Source organism: Saccopteryx bilineata, chromosome 2 (assembly GCF_036850765.1).
Source record: "Saccopteryx bilineata isolate mSacBil1 chromosome 2, mSacBil1_pri_phased_curated, whole genome shotgun sequence".
Taxonomy (NCBI): domain Eukaryota; kingdom Metazoa; phylum Chordata; class Mammalia; order Chiroptera; family Emballonuridae; genus Saccopteryx; species Saccopteryx bilineata.
This window is the reverse complement of record NC_089491.1, coordinates 326,849,473-326,865,762: the sequence shown is the minus strand read 5'-3', so window position 1 is coordinate 326,865,762 and position 16,290 is coordinate 326,849,473. Positions and strand designations below refer to the sequence as shown.

The window sequence follows — 16,290 nt, the reverse complement described above, 5'->3', positions numbered from 1 at the left end:
GTACATTTTTTTCATAAAGGCCATCTGTTGAAAGATTTTTTAAACATGTGAGAGATTAATGTCTATATTCTATAATGTCTATAACATTCAAGGAGTATCTTACACCTTACACCTCTAATATTGAAATAATTACTCAATTAGCTCAAGAAGACCATTTACGAGGTCTAAGGACAAATGGCATTAATGTTTCACAAGCCTAAGATTGTTAAAAATAAAAAATACATGGAATTTACTTTGAAGGAGAAAAGAGCAAAAAAAATTATCTGCCCTAGAAAGGAATGATTGTATGTTTATGAAATACTCAGCTTTATTTAGGCATTTAATTAAGCCATTTATTGCTTCAAGTGTGTCTCCATGAACATTGTAATATAAACTCAACAGGATTAAGGCCTCTATTTTCACCACCTATAAATTTTGAACCCACATTTGTATCTTTTTGTGACACCAATTGTTACACGAGTTTTGTACAGCAAAGATTTTGAATGTGTATATTATAATACCAGAAATGCGCATTATACCGCCTGGTGTAAATGTCAGAAATAATATGAATAGTTGGCCATATTTTTTTTGATGAGGTAGTTCCATGTCTGGCTATATGAGATATTAACAGCTTCCACCTATGATTAAATAATTGCACAAAGTTTTGGTTTACTTCGTTATACACACTTCATATAATATGCACTGTGTGCATTTAAGATTTATCAGATGTTTTCCGAGTGATGTGGTGAGCGGTGGAATCAACACAGTGACAAAGGCTGCCGCAGCTGGAAACAGGGACGTTCCTAACTCTGACAAGGGACTTTTGCTTAAAATAAGACTGTGCATAGGCTTTTCCTTTGACCAATTCCTATGATATAAGTAAGTTTGGAAAAATCACTGTATGTAATTAGAACATTAAACAATATCACTAAGCATCTCCAGGCAACATGCTGATAAGCTAACTGAATACTTTATATATTATTTCTTAAAGGTTTATAAAATCTCCATGAAAACACCGAGTGCCACTAAATCATGGTACAGTGAAACCATGAGTACCTGAATGAACCTAGCTTAGCTTCATGCGCTGTCCAGTTATAAAATCAGACTGTGGCAGCTCAGGGTCCTGGCGAAGCTGGAAGCAACCTCTGAAATCCCCTATCCAACCCATCTCCTTTGGGTAGCTCTGCACAGACTTCACAGTTTTCTGAGTAAGTTCTAAGAGGCTCATAATGGTTTTCATTAAAGCAAACATCTGATGGACCCAGTAAGTGTTCATATAAAAAAAATATGACATAAGTATTTTAAAAGCTTCAAGGATTTTTCTACCGAGCAGATTCGATAGAATGCAAAATTTATACTTTAGACAGCACCTATAGAATATAACCTCAGAAGTGCCTTAGAAACTTCCTACAGTGGGCATCACCCTAGCTTAATAAGGCCCAGAGTGATTCAAAATCTGAATTAACTGTCATTCCAGTATGTAGTAAAATAAAAAATAGAAATGAATTTTAAGCTCCAATCCAAGGGGTCACTTTACTCAAACTGGCCACACTGCCTCAAATCAAAACATCTATAACCATTATTTTTACTTTATGTGCTGTCGTTAAGACTTCTTTTATATCCCTCCAAATGAAGGAAGAGCCAGAGAGATGCTCTAGAAAAATACATTTCAAATTTATATTAAAAATGTCTTCCCCTTCTTCTCACATCACAAACGCCAAGCATTAGTAAAGAAAACACAGCTTTCTGTGTCCTGGGCCTCTGTCCTTCTTAGAATATGAAAATTGGAGTAGAATTAGAATTAAGAAATTTCCATTATTAAGTGTGTCAAGTATAAATACAAGGAATTTTTTTAAAACTTTATTTTAACACCTAATACAATTCCAATTTTAAGGATTACTTGCACAAAAAAATAAACACATTTGGTATAAAAATGTATCACTTTAATACCCTTTCCCCTCCGGCCCCTCCCCGCCCCTGTCGTGAACGGCACTCGGTCTGGATGCAGAAACATAGAGAGGCTAATGGCACAGATCAGTGTTCCCTACAGGTGCTTCTGTTCATGTACCCAGGTACTCGAGAGGGCACCAGCTTACTTGATCACATGAACCATTTCCTTCAGCCTGCTGAATGTAGTTCCACAAAGAAACAACTCTTATTATAAAGGCATTTAAAAAACCATTATCTTCAATCCTTTTTAGAAGCACTAACTGTTTTTTTGCAACCATTTATATACAGTGTTACATAACAGCTCTGGAGTACAGTACATGCAGCAGAACATACCTGTTGAATATAAAATTCTTTCCTTAAAATCTTCATCGTTGGAATTCTCTGAAGTCTAAATGACAGAATATCCATTGCTTTGAGAAAATGGCTGAGGAATACAAAGGTCTGCATATGTTGGCCACTCAATCCAAGGCTAACTGGAATAATATTCATAGCACACCAGGAGTGCATAAATAATTTACTTACATTATTAAAATACAACCCATAAAATTCAAGTTCAAGATCTTACAGGATTGTCTATGTAAATCCTTTAAGTGGTTGCCTGGAAATGCATCGTTTTTCCTTCCTCTTTGCTTCTGTTTCAGAGTCTGATATAAAATGTATAGTTGGCATTCTTCCTTCTGCAAGGCCACAGCTACCTTTATTTGTGCCGACTGCCCCTCCGCTTCATGGCGGCCGTGCACTGTGGACAGTACCACTTGCCCTTCGGGGCTTCCGTCAGCCCCACACAGCCGTAATGGAACCATTCGATCGGGCACTGGAAGCAGAAGGGCAAAGAAATTACTTCTAGTGCCTCTACAGATGGCAGGGCCAGAGGAGATGAAGGGATCCGCCCAAATCAAATAGAGGGGTCCTAGGGTTAAGACACAGTTTCCTTCCTATGACAGTGACAACCCGAATTTCAGTGTAAATCGAAACACACCTTAGGTTAAGTCACTTACCTAGCCTAACACAGTTGTAAAATCATAATCTAGAACACAGAAACACAACACAACCAAGCCACAGAAGAAGGAAAAAGACACAAATATACGGAACTGTACACTCTACTGCATATTCTTCCGCCACGCACAACCAAATTACAATAGTTCACCCACATAGAAACTATGGTGCTAACGGTGTAAGCCAAAACACTCATGTTTCAATTTTTTTAAGTTTTTATGGGAGTGAGCACCGTAATCTTGAAACATCCTATGTTGACACTGTCCTAACCCGAGGCCCCCCGTAGATGTAACATGCATATAGAGACAACAGGGTAGTAGCAGCCAGAGGGAAAGGGAGGTGAGGTGGGTGGGGTGGGGGGAGAAGAGGGAGGAATGGGGGTGGAAAGAGACTCTGCATGGGACATGGGGGGCACGATGTGCTGTGTAGGGGGTTCTATCTAGTGGAACACTTGAAACCATGCCGACACAATACATTATAAACAAAAATTAAGAAAATAATTAAGATATTTTAAAAATTAAATACGCCCATAGCCTGAATTTTAGTTAGATAAATGGAAATAGTAACAAGGTCTAGAAGTTGATTTACAAGTCAGATGGTCCAACTGATAAGCTTCAGAGAAGAGGAAATGGAAGCACAGAAAAATCATGCATCTTTGCTAACGCTGAGATTACTCTGATCTACTCCCATAACCCAAAATAAGGAACTAAAAGTCATTAGTTTTAGTTATCTTGCAAAGTGAGCTGGTACCAACTTTCAAAGACAAGAAGAAGTGGGATGGGTCTCTTGTATATTTTAAAGATTTTATCAGTATTCAGCCTTACTTGCTCCCACACAGAGTGGAATAAGCGACTTGCAATTACAGACATGAAGGAGTGCCCTATCTTTGCTTTCCGGATGTACCCATTCCTAGACCTGCAGAAGACAGGACTGGTCTGCAGCCTATGAGGCAGTCCTACACTTCCACAGAACACCCTAGCGTTCAGAAGAGTGTAGCTGTGAATGAGAGATCAGAGGGTGACGTCATTCAGAGCTCCGCTCGTCATTCCCACTAAGTGCCCAGGAGACATTTCCAGTGGTGTGTTGAAGTGTCCCGGCAGCACCCACAGCGGCCACAGTGGTGCTCGAGAGAGGGGGTCTCCCTCCCTGTGTGAACAAGTGCTGGCACCCTGTCAGGGCAGCAAGAGTCCACAGTTTAAAGCACCAAGCCTGTTCTGTTCAATCTTCACACCGTTTAAGAATGTAGATCTCTTATTAGTAACCTTAAGATCCTGAGGTTACTGAGAAGGATTTCTGTGGATTCAGTTGTTACCCCTCTGGAGTGAAATGTGAAAAAAGAGCTATATGAAAATGAGGAGGGAGTAAAAACGACTGAACAAACACACTCTCAGCATTCGATAAAAGCGTATCTCTGACCAAAATTAAGCTCCCAACAGAAAGAGCAATGCCAAATCTCCATTACTTTTTTTTATACTGGAAGTGGCTCTTATGAGCCGACAGCTGCAGAGAACAGCAGGAAATACTACACTAATGGGGGAACATAATCACACATTAGATCCTCAGCATCCACCCTTCGCCTGAGCATCATGCTTCTTGAAAGAATGTATTGTTTCCGAACTTCAATTCTTCACTGTGATAAGTGAATTGGATTCTAGTAAACACAATATTCTTTAGCAAAGGGGGAGGGGTGCTTATAATTTTCATACAACCTAATACCTTTTTGAGAAATATAATCTGCATCAAAACATAAAATTAGCTTTAAAAGTTAAAATAGGGACTACAATAAGGGACACTAGTCTATTTTGGAAAGCACCATTCTAGCATTAATATGACATAATTAACATAACTGCAAACTGTTTTCTTAGACTGAATGACAGAGTAAATAAAAACAGTCAAGTAATAACAGGTGATTTTTTTCATTCCTAAGTAGAAAAATTTAACACTTACATCTTGGTTATCACAGCCCACCATCTCACCATAGGATACCTAGTTAAAAAAAAAATCAAATATTCTTATTATGACTACATAACAAACATCTTAATTCAAATTGTTTAGGATACTGTTAGAAAATAGAGAGAAATCCAGTGAATATACAATTGCATTAAGGAACAGGGTATATACCTTCATACCGTTCATAGATTTTTTTCTAAAGGACTTTACAGGGACACAGGGAAGATACACAGAAACCCTGTGCTATGTGAAAGTCTGGAAGAGTGTGCTCTGGAAATCACTTCGACGTGGGAGTCACCTTTGTGGTGGCTTTTTGTAAAGATTTCAAGTTTCCTTTTTGGTTACTTATCTACTTAGGTTTTTATTTTTTCTTAGGTCAAGTTAGGTCATTTCTATTCCGGCAGTCAATAGTCTATTTCATTGAAACTTCTAAACTTATTACCTTTTGTATGTCCTTTCTCATTTCTGTTTTTGCTGGTCATTCTAGCACTTTTTAAGGATAACCTCCTAATTACTGAGTTCTTTGAAATTCTCTTTGGAATGAATACTTTTCCAGAAAGAGGTAACTAGATAGCAAACTTTCTGATTCGAGGCATTTGAACAATCACTTCATTGGGTAACAATTTTGGGGGGACACTCAGATTTCTCCCTCAAAGCTCTGCAGACATATTTCACCAACTTCTACTTTTAAGTGTCATGGAGGGGAAATCATGGGTGAATCTGATTTTGTTTTGCAGATAACCTCTACTTTTTTTTTTTTTTTAAGAGACAGAGACAAACAGGAAGGGAGAAAGATGAGATGCATCAACTGGTAGTGGCAGCACCTTAGTTGCTCATTGACTGCTTCTCATATGTGCATTGACTGGGGGGCTCCAGCAGAGCCAGTGACCCCTTGCTCAAGCTAGGGACCTTGGGCTCAAGCCAGTAACCATAGAGTCATGTCTATGATCTAACGCTCAAGCTTGTGACTCCATGCTCAAGCCAGCGACCTTGGGGTTTTGAACCTAGGCCCTCAGCATTCAAGGTCGACAGTCTATCCACTTCACCACCACGTTAGGCAGTAACCTATACTTTTATTACCAAGACATTTATAAGATTCTCTTCTTTTAACCCAGGAATAGAATCTGTCAGCATCTTAATCTTAGATTACCCAGTCTCCAGAATTGTGAAAAAAATATGTTGTTGTTTTTTTGTTTTGTTTTTTATAATTTTATTTATTCATTTTTAGAGAGGAGAGAGAGAGAGAGAGAGAGAGAGAGAGATACAGAGAGAGAGAAGGGGGGAGGAGCTGGAAGCATCAACTCCCATATGTGCCTTGACCAGGCAAGCCCAGGGTTTCGAACCGGCGACCTCAGCATTTCCAGGTCGACGCTTTATCCACTGCGCCACCACAGGTCAGGCCAAAAAAATATGTTTTTTAACCCACCCAGTCTGTGGTATAGTCATATGGTAAAATGAACAGACTAGGACAATACACACGGGGTATACAGCGGTGATACATCCAAATGTGTAATTACAGGTTATATCTGAAAGCTGAGATCATGGATGGCTTACATGTTTCCTTATACTCCTCGTATTTACAACAAATACGTCATTTTTATAAGAAGCAAGAGAAAATTGTACAAAAAAAAAAAAGCAAGGGTATTTTACCTGGAATAAACATAGCACTTGAAAAACAATGAAATCATTCTTCCTAGTTTATTCAGATTATGCTTTTATAGGCACATGCCAGACTTTTACCTGATTACAAATGCAATATCGTGGTTCATTGGGGTCGTAAGTCCAATCAACTTGACTGTTGGATTCCGATTCTGGAACCACTGTTGTTTGTTGAGCGATTTCTTGCACAACGGCTGATGAGGAGGAACACGACGACAAGGAAGAGGAAGAGGAGGAAGAGGAGGACTGCTGGCTTGAAGACTTGTTGTTGTTTCTGAAAAAAACAGTATTGGTTTTACTTGCTCAGCATCCAGAAGTTACCTGAGAATAACTCCTAAATAAAAGTGCTATGCAATAAATTTAAATGTATAAATTAATGCTTAAGACCAAATTAAAGTAACCTGAAAATCAGATTTAAAAGCACAATTTTTAGAACAACAAAGAGCAACATTTTTCATAATGGTTTACTTTTGTTTGAGGTTTTTTTTTTTGTTATCTGGAAAATAAAGGTATTCAAAAGGAAAGTTTTTCAAAATATTTCAAAGTTTTCAAATAATTTTTAATCAGTTACTATTTAAACTTAAATTGCAGGTAATAACCTTTAAGAATTAGTATTAGTTATGATGACCTTACAGATACTCTTTGAATTTTTAAGCAAACTCTTCGTCCGAATCTAAAATATAAATATGTATACAGAAGCATATGGGGAAAATGATCATGACCATCAGCGGATGTGTGACTTACCTGTGCAGGACAGGAATCCAAGAATTTTAAAATTTAGAAGTATTTTACCATTATCTTGATGCTAATTAAGTTTTAAAAATATAGAAATTTATCACCAGCAGTTATAATACATTTGAGTCAATAAGATGAATTAATTTTTAAAATACTCAGCACTTTATGGTAATTCTACATTGATCATTCTTTTAGGGATTTACTCACAAAAACAGAATACATTAAAAATATTATAATATAAATATTAGATAACTATTTCTTTTGGTTTAGCAGTTGAACTTCCATTATGCATGAACACCTAGCATATACAGGTAGCAAACAGACATTGTCAAATACCATTAAGTTATCATATTTAAAGTTCATATAATCATCCTCAAGTATCATATACAAAATCTAGGGATATTTTCATAATTTCAAGTTTGGGGACATAAGACCAAGAATTAAGACACTGTGTTCTTTTTTATTCTTATTTTTTTGTGACAGAAACAGAGAGAGAGAGAGAGAGAGAGAGAGACAGATAGGGACAGATAGGAAGGGAGAGAGATGAGAAGCATCAATTCTTCGTTGCAGCTCCTTAGTCTTCTTAGTTGTTTACTGATTGCTTTCTCATATGAACCCTGACTGGTTGGCTTAGCAGTAGAGTTTTGGCCTGGCGTGTGGAAGTCCCAGGTTCGATTCCCGACCAGGGCACACAGGAGAAGCGCCCACCTGCTTCTCCACCCTTTTCCTCTCTGTCTCTCTCTTCCCCTCCTGCAGCCAAGGTTCCATTGGAGCAAAGTTGGCCCAGGCACTGAGGATGGCTCCATGGCCTCCACCTCAGGTGCTAAAATAGCTCCAATTGCAACAGAGCAATGCCCCCTGGTGGGCATGCCGGGTGGGTCCCGGTCGGGCACATGCTGGAGTCTGTCTCTGCCTCCCTGCTTCTCACTTAAGAATCATACCAAAAAAAAAAAAAAAAAAAAGTTTTCATATTTAAAGTTCATATAATCATCCTCAGAATATCATATACAAAACCCAGGGATACTTTCATAATTTCAAGTTTGGGGACACAAGACCAAAAATTAAGACACTGTGTTCTTTTTTATTTTTATTTTTTAGTGACAAAGACAGAGGTGGGGGGGACACATAGGAACAGACAGATAGAAAGGGAGAGAGATGAGAAGCATCAATTCTTTGTTGCGGCTCCTTAGTCTCCTTACTTGTTAACTGATTGCTTTCTCATATGTGTCTTGACTAGGGGTTACAGCAGAGCGAGTGACCCCTTGCTCAAGCCAGTGACCATGGGGTCATGTCTATGATCCCACACTGAACCCAGCGACCCTGTGCTCAAGCTGGTGAGCCCGCCCTCAAGCCAGATGAACCCAGGCTAAAGCCAGTGACCTCGAAGTTTCAAATCTGGGTCCTCTGTGTCCTAGTCTGACTCTCTATCCACTGTGCTACCACCTGCTCAGGCAAGACACTGTGTTCTTAAACAAAATAAAGTATCTTATTTAAAAACAAAAAACTCCCAGGATAAATTTGTATTTTATGTATTAAATAACCTAAAACCCATGACAAAATAAGGAGTTATAAAGGAAGGAAGTTTCATAAAACTGTTCATCTTAATGAACAAAAGAAAGTAAACATAAGTCATTCTTTAACAAACCCAATTAAAGACTCGTAACACTTTTTAAAGACTTTACCCCATCAAAGTATGGCAGTGTGAATGACAAGGTCACGTCTCTCCAAGGTTCAGCTGATCCCTTATATTCTGTCTCGGTTTCCACATGAAGGCCCAGCAGATGCCACCCGACTGCACACCCGGGAGGTAACGTACGGGGCTCCTGTGACGCTAAGACTTACTTGCTCTTTCTCCCGCTGCGCGAGTCCGCTGCTGAGGAACTCGCATTCTGCGTTAACGTCGTCATGAGTGCCGAGGATGAAGAATAGCTTGCCGTTTCCCTGGGCATCGAAAATTCTTTTCCCAGCTGAAAGTCATTATTTTTAAATGCTTCATAGCTGGCTTTTAAACTTGACGTCCTTCGCCCCTCTTTCATCTTGAATAGACATTTGTTGACAGTGTTAATATACATAAACATGTAGATTTTTTTTTAGTGCTACTAGTTACTGCAATATACTGGTTTAAACCAATTCTACTTTATCCTGTTTAAATCATTATCTCTATCATTTAAGCTATTTTATGTAAAGAATTTAAAGTCAGCTTTTACACAGTTATGAAGTAACTATGGTAACTTAATTTGAATAGAGACAAACTGTAGAGAAGTGAATCGCCTCAAGGCAACCCACGATCTCAGAAAGCCTGGAACTGGAAGAGCGACCAAGGTACTGTGCCAGCAGGTGCTGTGGGTTCCAGTCAAGAACACGGACATCCTGAGCAATTATCACGAGGACGCCACATGAAATTGTATGAATCTATTTTTTTTTTTTTTTTTTTTTTAATTTTTCTGAAGCTGGAAACAGGGAGAGACAGTCAGACAGACTCTCGCATGCGCCCGACCGGGATCCACCCGGCACGCCCACCAGGGGGCGATGCTCTGCCCACCAGGGGGCGATGCTCTGCCCATCCTGGGCGTCGCCATGTTGTGACCCTCCTGGGTGTCGCCATGTTGCGACCAGAGCCACTCTAGCGCCTGGGGCAGAGGCCACAGAGCCATCCCCAGCGCCCGGGCCATCTTTGCTCCAATGGAGCCTTGGCTGCGGGAGGGGAAGAGAGAGACAGAGAGGAAGGTGCGGTGGAGGGGTGGAGAAGCAAATGAGCGCTTCTCCTATGTGCCCTGGCCAGGAATCGAACCTGGGTCCTCCGCACGCTAGGCCGACGCTCTACCGCTGAGCCAACCGGCCAGGGCTGAATCTATTTTTTTTAACTTTTCATTATCAACCAAGTAATTTCTGCAAACTCATTTTATTAAATGTCAGATTTAAAAATGAAACTATGCAATTAAGGAAACTGCTTTTGTTCACACCCGGTTGTTTCTATTGGAGTGTGCCAGAAATTTAGACAAAACAGCGCGCCCTGCTTCCTGGCCCTGCTTCCTGGCCTTTGCCTCTACCTGTGCGGTGGCTTGAACGGCCTGAGCGGCGGCCATGGTGATGGCCCCGGCACCGGTCCCTGAGGACAGTGAGCCGATGTTATAGGACGCCAGAGGCTGGGAGGAGTTCACATTGTAAGCATTGTTGGAAGAGGCTGTAGAATTATTGTTTCGACAACCTATGTAGAATTAAAGAAGAAATAAAGCGGTCAGAGAGAACACATTAGTGCACTTAAAATACATTATTTCTCATCACAGACATAATCATTAGTTTAAAATTTTTAAATCATATTTTTCCTTTTTCTTCTTTCTCATAGGTGGACTTTAACCAGGTAGAGAATTTGTATGCTTCATTAATCCTGAACTCCCCCTTATTTTAACATGAACAAACCAAAGCAACCAATCGTATTTAAGAAATGAGCTTACCTAGTGTATTTTCCTTAGAGGCATCTGATGTTAGGGTAGATAGAAGTGCTTCAGATTTAAACTTCTTTTCGGGAATATGATCTGTGGTCGTATGGTGAGACGTTGGATTATATTTCCTTTCTGCATGTAAATAAAGAATCCATGTTTTTAAACTTTAAAGAACTATAGACAAGGCATAATACTTCCATCTGAGTTCCTAATGAAATACAGAACATTATGTTTTCTTAGAACACAGGACAAAGAGAAATCTCTGTGTTGCATGTTTTATAAAGACTGCTCATTTAAAAAAACTTCAGTAGCTAAGTATGAAGATATCCCATGATTGTACATGTAGTATGAGGAAAACTCTGTTTCAAAAACATAATCTATAATTTAGATATTTAGATAAGTTTTTATTTTATTTTTTAATTGATTTTAGAGAAAGAGGAAGGAAGGAGAAACATTGATTTGTTGCTCCATTTATTCATGCGTTTGTTGATTATATCTTGTGTGTGCCCTGACCAGAGATTGAACTGGCCACTTTGGAGATTGGGACAACGCTCTAACCAACTAAGCTACTTGGCCAAGGCCTAGATAAGTTTTCCATCAACCTTTCTATTGTGTCAAATTGATCTGTCAAAAAATGCACAGATCTAACTAATTTAGCCAAATGACTAACCATTTGTTTAGCCACTAAGTGAAACTTTTATTATATGCCAAACAGCAGGCCCAGCACTGGAGGAGCAAGAATGAAAAGGACAGACTGACCAGGCAGTGGCGTAGTGGACAGAGCATCAGACTGGGACGCGGAGGACCCAGGTTCGAGACCCCAAGGTCGTCAGCTTGAGCGCGGGCTCATCTGGTTTGAGCAAGGCTCACCAGCTTGAGCCCAAGGTCACTGGCTTGAGCAAGGGGTTACTCAGTCTGCTGTAGCCCCACGGTCAAGGCACATATGAGAAAGCAATCAATGAACAACTAAGGTGCTGCAACAAAGAGTTGATGCTTCTCTATCTCTCTCCCTTCCTGTATGTCTGTTCCTAACTGTTCCTCTCTCTGTCTCTCTCCCTGTCACAAAAAAAAAAAAAAAAAAAGGAATGAAAAGGACAGAGTCTGCCAACAAGTCGTTTATTTCCTGGCTCAGCTGTAACGCTCCGCAGAGAGACTCGGGTATCTGTATGTGGAAAGTACATGCTACTATTAGTACCAGACATTCTTCCCATAAGGGTTCCTGGGAAAAACAGATTCCCTGTTCCCAAGTCAAAAATGCTTTTCCCAAGTGCAGAAGAGAAGTCGGCCAACAACTGCAAAGAAAAGTACACATCTAACAAAATAAAAGGAAGGAAAAGATACTTATTTCTCAATCAGTTGTGTAGATCTAATAAAAGAGAATATACAGGTAATATGCGTTTTTAAATTGTATTTAAAATTTTATTTGCACTAAACCAAACTTACTTTCCACTGGAGTATGTGAATGAGCGTGGTGATTGTTCACTGGCTGTGAAGGAGTATCTAATTCCAAAGATCCTAAAAAAAAAGAGGCACAGAGATTCACTGCCATTACCTGTCACCAAAGAACTTCTCATGTCAATCAACTACAGGTACTGTGTACCCTTACCCAGCAGAGGACTAGCTCACTTTGATGCATTTGCCTGTATCATTTTAATCAGACATATTAGGGCACCACTGCCCATTCCACCCTGAGCCAATTTCATACATTCTGTAGACAGTAAGTAATGCATGTCTCAATATTCACCTGAAGAACAAAATAGGGTAAGGCATGTTAATGTCTAACAAGGGAATTCACGATAGTAGGTAGCACATAAGAGGATAAATGGGTATTATAACTCCAGTATTGGTAAGAGTTAAAAAAGTCAACCTAGTTTTACTGAGTTGAAGACTCTTCTATGGAAGATCCCGAAGTATTTGGCAATGGGACATTACTATATGAAAGACAATTCTTTGATCATTAAAATGACATAAATTAGTAAAAACTTCCTAAAAGGAGGTGGGGTTTTGCTTGTGGAAAGTGAAGCACAGACTCTTTAGCACCAAGCTTCAAAATATTGCACTTCTAAAGAAATGTTCTGGGTTTGTTTTGATGCAGAGATTAAACTGTGGCAGGGCAGAGGGTGGAGGAGTTTTTATATCTTGGTCTGGTTTAAATGTCTGCGTCCTTATGAGGATGGTTCATGCACCTTCCTGTAGTACTGAATAGACAGGAATTACTGTTACTACAACTATTAGCAGCATTTCAAAAAAAAAAAAAAAAATCAATGCAGCTACAGGATATTTTATTTTGTTTCAAAATACTTAACTATCCTCAGGGTTCCTCCAGAATAAAAGTATCACAAATAAATTGGACCATTGCAAGTGATGGATCTACTTTTGAATATAAAATACAACTAACTATAATGAATTCATGTCTGGCTGTTCTCTCGCTGACTTTTAGAGAGTATATAGACAGATAAATAACCTAACACTGTAAGGAAACCTTTTATTTGTGTGTTGAAATATGTTTGTTCTCTTTTTTGAAATGAACCAAAAAAAATGATATTTAAATCCCTTAACTAAATTCTACTAGAAGTCAGCCATAATACTCTAGTCTAGCCATAATATAGCTAGTGAATACTTTTATTCACTAGCATTTAGCTAGAGCCTACTCTGGATTGAGCATCTAACTGTAGCTTTCATGGTCATTATCTATATAGGTCGGAAGAAATGCTAAATTAGTTAAAGAAGCAAAGCTCATGTCTCCATTTTAGGGACCTCCTTAGTTAAACTCAGGGAGTGATAAGGGTAAACCACAGCAAGAGATCTAGGCAGGCCTTGCTTAGGAATATTAAAATGGCTTCTTGCTGATACAAGAAAGTTCAGGAAGACTTATTTGAGAAAAGAGAGACAGTATTACGGAAACCAATCAAATCTTTCTAGTAATGCAATTGAGGAAAAAGATTTAAGAGGGTTCTTAAGAACAAATAATAACCTTCCTCAAAACTTACAGTTTATACAAAACATAAACAGGCAGGGCAAAGTCAGTACTCTTACTGACAGATGGCTGACTTGTTTCTAGATGGTTTTCGTTAAATCTTTGCTCTTCCCACTCACCTGACTAGCATATGTACATATTTAAAAATGGAATGACTTGATATGTTATTTTCAGTGAGTGAATGAACGTCCTGTGTTATCTCTGTCAGTTTCCCAAACAATTCCAACTGCCCAGGTCCAAGCTCTCCGACCCAGCTGCCTCCATCCGCCAAAGCGCTGGAGCTGAGAAGTCAGGTGGGTCAAGTGTCCTCAAGTGATTTGCACACATACTGTCTGAAATCGATGGAACACTGTGCATTCTACTTACGCCTCTCTAGTATTTCTGTAATCCCCGCGTTATCAGCTTCGAGCTCCATTTTAAACTTAGCCAGCTCCTGGTCCAGCTTTCTCAGGTGTCGGTCTACCTGTTTCAAAGAAGATCAACGATAACCAACAAAATCTGGGGCACCATTAATGTGTTCATTTAATGAGGAAAGCTCCATCTTTGTTTCTATTCGTGAATCTGTTTCGTATCCTTGAGCAGATCAATTAATTTAAACCTCAGGTTTTTTAATCTGTAAAATGAGGATGCTGGCTAAAAAATCTCCAAAGGCCCCTTTAATAAAGTTTAAGTTTTAAGAAAACAGAATCACAAGTTGTTAGTCCTAGTACGCCCTGGAATAGTTCTGGCCCAACTCGTCCCGCTTATGACAACGCCATGCACACTGCCATACCATAATCAGTTACTCAGAGTGAGTAATGAAAGATCCTCAGTCCACAAACAAAGAAGCCACTATATTCTACACATACAACTCTCTACGGCGCGAAAGTGGACCCATTATGTTTATGAACGTTTATGTAAAAGGTTGAATGAAACAAAAGGGGTTTTTAGCCAGAAAACTCCATTCCCCAAAGAGCCTGGTTAAAATGGTTTTATTGTAAAACTACTGCCTTTATAAAGGGAGCAAGTTTTATTTTCTCATTCACCTACAGGTCTTTTGGCAGCTTTCAGAAATCTATTGAAATAACACCTCAAATTAGCAACAAGTCTTAATTTATATATTTTTAAGCTTAATATTAAATAACTTTTCAAATTTACTACTTTGAAGTGAAACAAAGTCATGAAATCTTTGAGAAACATTCATGTTCCTTTAGCATCTTTTTTTCAAACTCTAATTTCCCACAGGATCACTGTTATAATTAAGAATAACTTTCTTAAAAATATCAAAGTCTATGAATATAATACAAGAGCAAAAGTTTAAGAATTTCAATTAAATAATGTTTATACAAAATAAGGGGGAAAGGGATAAAAGTAGCAAAAGACAATTTGTGTCTAACCCCTCTAATCTTCCGAGATAGTTACTGTTTCCATCGCATAAGAAGAAACCAACGCGCACGGGGGGCTAAGTAAGCAACCTGCCCAAAGTCAGTAACTAATGCATTACAGAAATGACATTTCACTCTGATCTGTTTATAATAAATTGTGCTTCACCATTTATACCTAACGTCGCCCTTGGAAATTGTACACATAAAAGCCAATTTTTTTTTTTTTTAACTCAGAGTAATTCAAGTTAAAAAAAGTAAGAATATTTTCTTATTATTTGTATTTTGTATATTAACAGTAACCGCTGGGGTGTTGGGTTTGTGATTTCTCAATAATTTAAAGCCCAATTTTCCCTCCATCTCACACACAGTTATTTTTCAGAGCTTAGGAGAAGCTATAATTACAATATTTAAAATCCTACAGGGTCATGGACACTTGCTCCTATTCAAAGAACCTGCAGGTAACTAAGCATCCTTAAAAGCAACTCCTTTCCAAAAAGAAAGTGTGAACACTGACCTCAGTTATTCAAGAACATATTTTATATTGTCAAAATCAAATCTCATGGGAAATCAGAAAAAATACTCATGTTTAAATTTCAAGACACCTTAATGCAATGAAAATACTCCACCACCTTCCTTACCTACAATTATGCTACTAATATATATTGAGTTATTATTATGTGCTTGGTGCAGGGTTACTCGAAGGACACATGATGACAGAATCCCTGTCTTCAGAGTAATTAGAATTTAGCTAACAAATCAAGATTTATGTAAGATTTTTAATATAAAAGTTTTAAGTATATTTATATCCTAGATATAACAAACAACAGTTGGAAAAGAGTCGGAAGTACCACTTAAAGAAAAATATAGAGAGCTGTAATCCTTTATTCTCCATTGACCCTCTCAGGGTTCTGATATCCACATTTTCATGTGTAACTGGTGGACTCAAATTAAACTGAACACATTTGGCTTTCTAAGTTTCTACATGACTTATAGCTCCTAATACAGTCAAATTCTAACATTTAGATGTCTAGCTTACCCTTTCAGAATGAGCCCTCAGTGGTGCTAAGTTGAAATCTAGGCAGTAAGAGATAAATTTCTATCCACGAAACAATCAGGTTATAGCGGATAAGGAGAGGAAGGAAAAGGAGCCGTGATGGCAAATCGTTTCTCCGATTAAGTCATGAAAGCGATTCTTTCCATCTCTGAACTGTATTTGAACTAGATGAAAATTTGATCC

The 16,290-nt window shown here is 38.6% G+C and overlaps 1 protein-coding gene across 1 annotated transcript in view; it reads right to left on the bottom strand.

Moving 5' to 3' along the window:
* Window positions 1–371: 371 nt before the first annotated feature.
* ING3 (inhibitor of growth family member 3) overlaps window positions 372–16,290 on the bottom strand; it is a 28,546-nt gene continuing 12,627 nt past the window's right edge. Inside the window, exons 5-12 of the mRNA XM_066262181.1 lie at window positions 14,056–14,152; window positions 12,156–12,227; window positions 10,725–10,844; window positions 10,320–10,477; window positions 9,112–9,305; window positions 6,616–6,808; window positions 4,873–4,911; window positions 372–2,743 (exon numbers count right to left, since the gene is read on the bottom strand). Coding sequence (XP_066118278.1) covers window positions 2,627–2,743; window positions 4,873–4,911; window positions 6,616–6,808; window positions 9,112–9,305; window positions 10,320–10,477; window positions 10,725–10,844; window positions 12,156–12,227; window positions 14,056–14,152 — 990 coding nt within the window. The 3' untranslated portion in view covers window positions 372–2,626. The remainder of the gene's footprint in view (window positions 2,744–4,872; window positions 4,912–6,615; window positions 6,809–9,111; window positions 9,306–10,319; window positions 10,478–10,724; window positions 10,845–12,155; window positions 12,228–14,055; window positions 14,153–16,290) is intronic.